The 10,091-nt window shown below is 64.8% G+C and overlaps 3 protein-coding genes across 3 annotated transcripts; 2 read left to right on the plus strand and 1 right to left on the minus strand.

The window, feature by feature from the left end:
* Positions 1-1,160: 1,160 nt before the first annotated feature.
* On the plus strand, positions 1,161-2,877 carry MNEG_10150 (hypothetical protein; the record flags this gene model as incomplete). The annotated part of the gene is made up of 4 exons (XM_014041376.1): positions 1,161-1,322; positions 1,541-1,696; positions 2,078-2,224; positions 2,407-2,877. The coding sequence occupies 4 exons, from the start codon at positions 1,161-1,163 to the stop codon at positions 2,875-2,877; spliced, it is 936 nt and encodes a 311-aa protein (XP_013896830.1).
* A 915-nt stretch (positions 2,878-3,792) lies between these two features.
* Positions 3,793-5,795, plus strand: MNEG_10151 (L-aminoadipate-semialdehydedehydrogenase-phosphopantetheinyl transferase; the record flags this gene model as incomplete). The annotated part of the gene is made up of 5 exons (XM_014041377.1): positions 3,793-3,962; positions 4,209-4,359; positions 4,607-4,753; positions 5,034-5,351; positions 5,646-5,795. 5 exons carry the CDS (start codon positions 3,793-3,795, stop codon positions 5,793-5,795), a joined length of 936 nt encoding a protein of 311 aa, XP_013896831.1.
* Positions 5,796-7,023: 1,228 nt separating this feature from the next.
* On the minus strand, positions 7,024-10,068 carry MNEG_10152 (hypothetical protein; the record flags this gene model as incomplete). Its single annotated transcript, XM_014041378.1, has 7 exons — positions 7,024-7,196; positions 7,457-7,558; positions 7,757-7,835; positions 8,101-8,235; positions 8,499-8,890; positions 9,528-9,633; positions 9,814-10,068. Coding segments are annotated over 7 exons (1,242 nt in total), but the record flags the coding sequence as incomplete, so codon positions are not given.
* Positions 10,069-10,091: the final 23 nt, after the last annotated feature.

The raw sequence follows: 10,091 nt of genomic DNA on the forward strand, positions 1-10,091 counted from the left end.
GTGCAGCGCCGCGTGGCGGTGGCGCGCCAAGACGGCGGTCCCGCTCTGGCGGCGGCTCAGGGCGCGGAGCTCTGGGATTATAAGCGCACCTCCGGTCGAGCCTGCGGCCTTCTTGCCGGCCTTCTTGGCCACGCCGCCAGCGACGCGGAGGCCATTGCTGCTCATGGCCGCCGCTGGCGTCGGCGTGCGCGCCGCCCGTGCACCCCTGCTTGTTGTTCTGCGTGAATGTGCCTTATAACACACTCCCTTTCCGTAACCAAGCCGCACGCTGCCGTCCGTGAAGAGTTTGCCGAGCAATTGCTGCTTTGATGCACCGCGAAGAAAGCCTCAAGGAGACGGCGGAAGCGCTTTGAGCGAAGAAGGTCTGTAATACACACGCACAAACTACATTACGGCTGCAACTATGATAAAGTAAATTTACGCGAGTGCGACGTTCCGCCCTGCACACTGGAGAGAAAGCGGTGAGTGAGTGACAGGTGCCATGATGGATGATATGCAGTAGGCAGCGCTGAAAAATGCGATCCGGCATGCCAGATGGGTGTGGCGGTCAGGGCCGCGTGTCGCGCGTACCAATGCCCAGGTCGGCGGGCGGGTGGGGCTTGGCTTGAGCCCAGTCGCTTCCTCCACATCATACTTTCACATGCACGTGTACCTGTACATGCCAGCATGATTGAAGCTCATACATTGGCGCCAAGGGTTGAGAGTGCTCTGCTGGTATGGGTCACAACTTCACAAGCGACCAGACAACCGTGCGGGGTGGAAGCCACCAGCCAGGAACCTCGTACCAGCCAAGCACGTGTCGGCCAATTACAACACACCAAAGGCTCTGAAATCTCAGCATTGCAAAACAGATCTGCAGCAAAGCTGTGCATCTGGGGCAAACTGCCAGAGTTTGCACTTGCAGGGCGAACCTGGCAGCTGACTGCAAGGGGACTGGCCCTTGAGAGAAGACCTCTCGGTGCCAAGGCTCTGTCATCATCTGAAACACCCAAAAATACAGGGTTTCTTTTGCAATATTCCTCTAGCTCAGCACTGCAGTTTTGCGGAGTGCATGGCAGGCGCTGCACGGCTTCTGGACTGCCAAGCAGAACGGAAGCGAGCTCTTGTGCAATACATCTTGCAGTATTCAATGTTCAATCAACGTGTTATAGTATATAATCATGCGCGTTGACGTCTCGGACCTGGCCTGCTCAAGCGGATTCAATAATTTCGAGCTTATGCAGCGCATGGATAGCCCCAAACGCGCGTGGGAGGAGGTATGGGAGCGGACTGGATTCATGCTGGAGCTCAGGGCGGAGGTCGATGGCGGCGTTGCCGGCAAGGTGCGCAAGCGCGAGCGGTTTTCGCGCGCCAAGCTGGAGGCTTTCACGTGAAGAAGCGCCGAAACGTGACCGCGTACGCTGTGCACAAGCCATAGAGGGCCGTCGCGTCGCTGAACCACTCCCTGCCTTCCCCCGCCACGTCAGCTGCCGCCACTTTCCGCACCCTCCACCGCACCCCCCGGCTGCGCCTGCTGCGCCTGCTGCTGCATCCCCCCCAGGCCTCTGCCCGCGAGCCTTTGGTGCTGTCGATGCTGCAGCGCTGCGATGCGCGCACGGGCGAGCCGCTGGCATTCAAGCTGGTGGTGTCGTCTGAGAGCGACCTGTTCTTTGTGTTTGAGGCCACCGTGGAGCCGCGCCAGTACGGGCTGCTGCAGGTAGGAGGCCTTATGCCCGGCAGGATCAGTGTTGGGATTAGGATTGTTGCAGCATCCCACGGTGGCCCGCCTCTGCAGCCATTCAGGCCGGGACTGCATGTAGCCGAGGGCTCGGGCTTGCGGGGCTGCCCGCGGCAGCACCCCTCCCAGCGGGCCGCGCCACACGCAGCGCCCCGGCCCGCCGCACAGCACCGCGCCCCACCCACCGTCCGCCCGCCCGGCCCTGTCTCGCCCGCTTACCCTCCACCCCCTGCATCCGCGAGCGAGCAGCCTCGCTCGTCCTTGCGCTCCCCCTCATCGGCACACACATCCATCCACCACAACGTGTCCGGGGCCCCTGCCCATCATCTCATCTCATTTACCCAATCACAACCACCCCAGGAGTCCCAGGGCCTCACGCCGTCCTTCCAGGAGTTCCCCGCACTGATAGCCTCCCTGGCCGACCGCTGCGACCGCGCCCCCGGCGCGTTCTTTGCCGTGCTGCTGCTGTCGGCCTGCGGCGAGCGCGCGCGCCTGGACTTCGTGCAGGTGCGGGCACACAACACAGGCGGGGCAGGGGCAGGGCCTCGCAGGCCCCTTAGGGGGGGGGGTGGCGGCACCAACAGGCGCGTCTCAATTTTTGTGGATGCATTGTGCCATCACATCTCTCCACATGTGCTCGCACACATCCAAACACGCACACGCGCGCGCACACACACACACACACACAGGACCTGGACTTCAAGTTTGTCGAGCTCTGCTCCCTCACGTTTGTGGCCTGCCCCGACCGCGTCGTCCGCCGCGCCGCCGGCGCCCGCTACGACGCCGCGCGCGCCCGCGGCGCCGCGCTGCAGGCGCAGCTCGACGCGCTGGCGTCCGCCGTGAAGCAGCGCAACCCCGGGCTGCTCGTTCAATTCCAGCAGCGCTGGTGCGGCGGCGCCGGCGCCGCGGGCGCGATCGCGATTGCGACGGCCGGCGAGGGGCCTAGCGCCGGTGGCACGTCGCCGCCGGAGGCGCAAGGGGCCGGCAGGTCTGTGCGGTTTGGGGGCCTGGCGGCGCCGGGGGCCGTCGGCGCGACGTTTGCGGATTCGTTCGGGTCGGCCGCCGCCGGCGGCCTCGTGACTGCCGCCAACAAGGGCAGGTCCCCCGGCCGCGGCGGCGCGACGGCCGCGGGGCAGGGCATCGCGGCGTTCTACGCCTGATTGCAGCCCCCCCTCCCTGGGCTGAGCCAACAGGGCCCCAAACAAAATGGTAGCTTCCCCGCCTTGTGTCGCGCAGGCAGGCGTCTTCTGCTCGCGCCGCCTGCCCGCCTTCCGGTATCCTCCCTGTATCTATGATGCACATGCAGGGCCGCCGCGCCCCCTTTGACCTGGTCTCATGTCCCTAAGCCGGCCTTACGTTGTGGGGTGTAAATGTACGAGTGTGCTGTGTAACCTGCCCTGCGCTCGGACTTGAGATGTGGAGGGGGGCGATGCACTGCCAGCAGATCCACGACGCTAAAATCAAGGTCCACAACATGGGGACGCACCTCGAGGTGTTACAAGCATGCAGAGGCCCTCATCATTGGAGCTCACAGCTTGGTGGTGGCGCACCTGCTGAGGCCGTGCCGGTCTGTTGCGTGAGCGGCAATCAGCCACTGCCGACCCATCAGTGGCACCCTCCTCGTGTGCTGCCTGCAGCAACACATTTGTTGCAACAGTGGTCCTGGCATGTCCACTGTTGTGGCCCATCCATGGCCCCTCCACACTGTTGTGGGCCCTGCGGTTGCCAGCCAGCAGCCAGCCAGCATGCAGCAAGCGCCGCTGGCGGTGACGAGGCAAAGACCGGCACCAGAGTGACTGCGGTACTGTTCACGCCTGCTGGGCGGCCACGTTTCGCAAGCCCCTAATCGGATGAGCTGATGTAATCTTGTCTTGTCTTGTGCGGCTAACGAGCGCTGTGACAGCCCCTGCGATCTGGTCGCCAAAGGAGCGATCTGCTGCGAAGCTTGTTCAATCAATTATGTTGCGCCTAATAAAATATAGAAAGCACCGCAGCCTTTTTACCAGGTCTCCCTATCCTTTTGATGCGGCGTTGTCCGCGGGCACCCCGAAAGACACGCAGCACGGGCCCGGCTGATGGCGCATTACCCGCACCCCGCCTGCAAGCGGTGGCTCATCGATGTCGCCACGTGGCGGCCATCCGACGGCGAGATAGCTTGGCTGGGGGCGTTGCTGCCGGAGGAGGACGCAGCTGCATGCCTGAAGTATCGGTTCGAGGATGACAGGAAGCGCGCGCTTGCCAGCAGGTGCGTGCGCACCAGCTTTGCTCAGCCCACAGAAGGCGAAGTGAGAGGTTTCATGCATCACGCAGACATGCTGGTTGGTTTCACACGGGGGGGGGGGCAGGGTTAGGGGACCACGCGGCGTTTGCCCATGTATCAGGCAGACGCCGACACACCGGTTCTGCAACACTGGGTCCGCCCGGCAAGGCAAGAGGCGAGTGGGATAAGGTGACCACGAGCCACGTGTCCAACCGCCCCCGTTGCAACCAGGCTGCTGGTACGCCGATGCTGTGCCGACGCCCTGGGCATCCCCTGGCGCCAAGTTGTCGTGAAGCGCACGCGCGGGCGCAAGCCTTTCTGCGCCAACGCCGGCGTTGGCCGGTCAAACGCCCCCAACTTCAACTTTAACGTATCCCATGAGGTGCGCGCGTGTCCAAAATTGGGGCTTTGACAATGCAATCACCTCAGCTTGTTGTAGCAACGACGCAGCTCCACCTCAGCAGCAGTGCAGCAGCGACGCAGTTTCCAGACGCTGCCGCTGCTTTTGAAGGCAACACCGCGCCTTGCAGCCTGGATCGACCAATACGTCTCGACGAAAACACGCGTGACTGCGCTTGTCAAGTGGGCAACTACTTTCAAGTGCACATGTTGTGCCGTCAACCCCCCAGGGTGACTACGTGGCGCTGGCCAGTGACCCCCTGGCCATCGTCGGCGTCGACGTGGCGGCGCCGCAGCAGCTGCGGCGCGGCGGCGGCGGCGCGCGCCCGCTGATGGCGGCGCTGCGGCCGCTGAGGGACCAGCTGACCTCGGCAGAGGTGGGTGCCCGCAGGCAGCAGGCACCGCCGCGCCCTGGTTTTGCCTGGGGCTTTGATTAATTCATGTTTGACATTGTCAGACAGGTGGAGTGTGTTTTGACGATGTTGCCGTGGAGCCCCGTTCCACGACGCCGGCCGGCTGTATCCTGTGGCAGCACAGATGCACCTTGCAGCCGTGCCTGCTGGCACACTCCGCGCAGCAACCGCATTGTTTCGCTTGCGCGCTCGCCCGGCCCCCATCTCCTCCACTGCGCCCCTGCACCCGCGCCTGCCCGGCCAGTGGGCGCGCATCGAGCACGCGGCCCCCGATGAGGAATCCATGGAAGCTGCCTTCCAGCAGGCCTGGGGCTGCAAGGAGGCGTTTGTGAAAGCCAGGGGGGACGGACTCGGATTCCATCCGCTGTCACGCATACACACAAACGTGGGAGCGGCGCCCGACGCTGATGCACACAGCGGCGCCGCGGGCGTGCTGGCGGCGACCCTCACGGTCGACGGCGACCCGCTGTCGCGGTGGCGCGTGCAGCTGCACCGGCTGCCGCGGCGGCACTGGGCGGCGGTCGCGCTGGCGCCGCCGGAAGAGGTTGTGGATGCAAATGGGGTGGGTGCGCGCGTTGACGCTTGCAAGCACGGGGTGCACGCAAGTGGCCTATCGCCAGCAGCAAAGCCGATGCTGCGCAGCTGATGGGTGCGCTGTGGTGCGCAGCGCGCACGGGTGGTTGCGCCAGCCGTGCACGCCATGCATATTGTGACATGGCCTTGCGGCTGCTCTTATACTGCGGGGGTATCTGCGCATGGGATGTGGCCGCGCCAAAAGGCTTGTGCACCGCCAAAGCACTTTGTGAGTTCCTCATCCACCCCAACCCTCGACGTCGCCGAATCCCAACCAGTGCAGGAGTTCAAGGCCACCCTGCTGCGCCCCATCATCGGAGACGAAGAAATGGCCGCCCTGCTGGCGCGGCCGGCGCCGCCGTTTGATCTGCTGCAGATCCAAGATCTGCTGCCGCCTGATCTGGCATCGCAGCACGAGGCCCTGTTTGGCTGATGAGCGCTAAGGGGGCTCGCCGCCTGGCATAATCGAAGACTGAGCTGGCGAACACATCGATCAGCATATCTGTTGGTGGAGTCATTACCTGAGAGAATCGGCCGGCAGCTGTGTACTGTTTTGTCGCCTGTCGACACCCCTGGCCTCGCCTTGGGCGCTCCTGTGAGCGCTGGAAAACAGAGGGCCCACCGAATTGTGTTGCTGTGATTATTTACATACCGCCCACATATCGGCAAGCACACATCAAAGCCAATCTCCTCTGCAAGCTAAATGCATCCCCGCCAGCACGTTGTAAATCACCAACCGCGTCCCAAGCGAAAGCACACGCGGCAAAAACATCTCCCGTGGCGCTCTCATTGGCTCGGCCGCGCAGCAGTCGGCGCCAGCAGCTGGGCAGGACCACCAACCCGATGGCATGCAACGTTTGGCGAGCCTGGGGAGACGGGGTTGAGGCGGGTGGCGGATGATGATGCGCACACGTTGTTCCAATCAGACGTGCAGCGAGATCAAACAACAGCAGGCGGAGTCTGCCGGTCGCCGCCAGGCAGACGCGCGCAGACGCGCTCGCGAGCTGTGAACACACCATGCCGTTGCTCGTGCCAGAAATCCGCGGCTGCGCCTTCCCGGAGCACGGCTCCCTGGTGAGGTGGGGCCGGCTGCTACACTGACAGCGGTGATAGGGAAAGTCAGCCCACGGCAGGGGGCCGCCGGCCTGCAGGTGCATCAAGGCAGGTGGCGCCGCAGAGCAACGCCCAGGCCGCCGTCCTGCGGTAAGGTATCACAGTGGCGCGAGCCGCGAGCAGGCAAGGCTACAAGCTCAGGTTGCATTGAACCTGCACTCCCTTACAAACAATTACGATGGGCGCGTGAGAAAGGGTAGCGGTGAGCCCGGTGATTCGCTCAGCCGGCCGCCAGCGTCGAGGGTGTGCGCCCGCCCTCAAACTTACCGAGTCTGAGGCAGACGCGCTGCTGTAGCATCGGCGGCCGCGCTCGCGAGCGCGCCATCCGGCGCTGCAGCTGCAGCCACCTGGTCAAAGTCGGCGTCTCCTGCTGGTCCGTGCAGCAGCGCCGCTCCCACAGCCAACTCCTCGGGCCTCGACCCTGTCCCAATACTGCCAATCAACACCAACACTCAACGCCGTGCTCAGCCGCGGCCGCCTTGCCCTTGCTGCCCTTGCTGCCCCTGCTGCCCCTGCTGCCCCTGCTGCCCCTGCTGCCCCTACTGCCCCTACTGCTTCTTCTGCGCCCAATAGCGGTACAGCCACCCGATGCCCGCTTGGCCGCCTGGCACCATCCACTGCGCGGCAAAGACGGGCGCCGCGGCAGTGGCGGGTGCGTGTTTTGGGGGACAGGTCGGCACAGCGCCAGCCAGGGCGTGCGACCAGGGGGACGTGTGCACGCCTGCACCGTGTCGTGCGGGCGCAGCGCTTAGTTGCCCGTGTGTGCCAATCGCTCAGCGTTGAAGCGAGGCGGCCCGCGCACTTCCGCGCCTCAGCCCCCTGGATGGCCCCGCCGCGCCGTGGCGTCCTCGCCACCCCCTCGCCACCGCCGCAACGACAGTCCCTGAACCACGGGACGCCCGCGCCGCTGCGGCCAGCGGTGCGGCCCTCGCAGCGGCTGCCGCCCTGCCACGTCAAACCCGTCGGCAATGACTGACTGACCGGCGCTCACGTTTTGGATCTCGATCGGCAGGTCGTCAAGGGTGCGGGCGTCTTGGTAGTAATCCATCCTCACAATGAGGCTAGGATTCTCCTTGATGAGGGCTGCGGGGTGGGGGGCAGGGGGAGGGCCGAAGGGCAGGGGCCACGAAAGAGGGGCCTTATAATGCACCTGGCAGGCACTAGGGGTTGAGGTGCGCCGGCCGTGCACAGCTGGGGAGAGGGGCAGGCCGATCGCGGGGCGGCCGACGAGTCGCACCCGCGGGAGGCGGGCGCGCACGCGGGCTACTGCGGGGGCCGCACCTGAGACGATGCCGCGGTCTCCAGAGGGGTGCAGCTGCATGAGCTTGGAGACCGCGCGCTCGCAGCGCGCTGACAGGTCCTGCGTCAGTTATGGATGCAAAATGGGGTTGATATGGATGTCTTTCAGGCGTTGCCGGGGAAAACCAAAAGGATGGGCGCCACATGGTGTCGTACCGCACACAGTGGCTCTGCACACGCTGCACGCGTGCAAGCCCACGCAATATGCATGCAGGCGGCTTTGCTGCAGCCGCATGCATGCGCATGCGTGCAGGATGGCCGATCACAATCTTAGGCATGCATGCGCATGCATGCCCTTTGAATGCATGCATGCAGCCCGTGCGCACGTCCAGCAGCAGTAGCCCCGGGCGCCGCTGCACGATGTCGGCCGCGTCAATGCCAGGGAACGCCGCCACCAGGTGCACCAGTGCCCCAACCAGGTCACCGCTGGCGGCCTGCAGCAGGCGCGGCTCGCAGGCGACCTGCGGGGTGGAGGCGCGTTGAAGGGGGCTGTGAGGGGGATGGGCGTGAGCCCGGCGGGGCACGGCGGTGCGGTGCGGAGCGGGGTGAGGTGTGGCTGGATTGAGGTGCGCTTGCCTTGGCGCCGCAGTGGGTTGTGGAACGTGCAAACGTGGGGCAGGCTGCAGCAGCCCTCCAGCACGCGGGCAGCCGAAGAGCCGGAGCAGACAGGAAAAAGCAGCGTTGCTTATCCCCGGGTTGCAGCCGCCGCATGCGCGCAGCTCACCATAGCCACGACATCGCCGCCCGCTAGCACGCGCTGCAGCGACGCCCACTGCGCCTCCAGCCGGCCCCTCGACAGCCGCCCTTGCGGCCGCTGTGCCTTGCCGGCGCCGCCACTGGTGTCGCTGCAGTCCAGGGGGCCAGGCATCAGGGCAGACAGCACTTGCTCGGCCTGCCTGCTACTCAGTCCCTGCTCCTGCAGAAAAGACAACAGGGCCTCAGGGCGTTCATCTGCGCATGTTCCTGCCTCCGCGTCCGCCGCGCCGCCCGCGATCCAGCCCTGCTGAAGCTCCGCACGGGCCTGCTGCTGCGCCAGCCGCTGCGCGTGCCGCGCCAGCTCCACCGCCTCTGACAGCGCTGCGGTGACAAACGCGTCTTCGCTCGCGTCGCCAAGCGCTCGGTGCAATGGTCGGTGCGCGCGGGAGGTCGCAGGTTGAGCGAGATGTAGTTTACATCTCGATTTCAGTGTGCTGCCAACCTGCGAGCTCAAAACAAAATGGCGTGATCTTGCGAAAGCTGGCCTCATTGGCGCCCTTGTCAGGTTTAGACGAGCAAGACGAGTGTACAGGTGATATCCGTCCAGTTCTTATGCTGGTGGTGCCGCCTGAGTTGTGTGAGCTGAACCACCGGCAGGTCAAGCTGCTGCCACACCACAGTCAGCTTGCATTTGATTTGCACTCGGGTCCCACCCTCGCACTGCAGTTTGGTCGGCAACACGTGCCGCATACTGAGTAAAGGGGCCGCATACTGAGTAAAGGTATTAATATCAAGGGACGTCGATCACGTTGCAGGAAGTGCGATTGTGTTGTGCAGCAGTCGTTGCAGCTGCAGGCGCATGCACAGCGCCGTCCTGCCCTGCTGCAAGTGACACACACGAGCACGTGCTGTAATAAGAGGTGTGAAAAGCCATGATCGTCTTATCCACCACTTGAGTTTAAGCCCTCTAAAACAGAGCCTACCAACCTGTTGAAAGCAATAATGTGCGCAACCGCTACTCAAACCTCTGGTTGGGGCCACTCAGGACACCATTCACCGCGCTCCCATCGCCTGTAACCCGCCTCCTCGCTCACACATGTCTGGATCGGGCCACCACCAGCCCTGCAGCCGTCACTACGCTCTGCCACCCACCACCGGCGCACCTGCGATCGGCGGGCCGGCACAGGCCCCGCTCCAGGCGTGTTGCTCAGCCACGTTGCACAGCAACATGCGTGCCATTCCGTAGCGTGCCGCGCCGTGCATGCAGGCCTGCCGGCGCCGTGCCGCCCGCCGTGGCTGTGGCATCACTATAACTTGTCACAATGACATCATTATGACGTCACTATGACGTCACGGTACCGCTCCACGTTGGCCCGCGTCAGCACGACCAGCTGCTCCGGCCGCAGCGGCCGCTTGGTGAAGGGGCAGCGCCGGCCGTCCGACAGCACCGCCCGCCACGTCGCCAGGCCCATGACGTGGCCGTAGGGGCTGATGGCGGGCGCCACCACGGGCTCTAGGGTTACGGGATCCACGTGGTGCGGCAGGGGGTTGTCCTCGTCGCCGCCGCCGGCTGCCGGGGCGGCGCCGCCTGCGGCGCTCTCGCCCGCGCCGCCAGCGGCGG

The sequence above is a fragment of the Monoraphidium neglectum genome, assembly GCF_000611645.1.
Source record: "Monoraphidium neglectum strain SAG 48.87 unplaced genomic scaffold scaffold02201, whole genome shotgun sequence".
Classification (NCBI taxonomy): Eukaryota; Viridiplantae; Chlorophyta; class Chlorophyceae; order Sphaeropleales; family Selenastraceae; genus Monoraphidium; species Monoraphidium neglectum.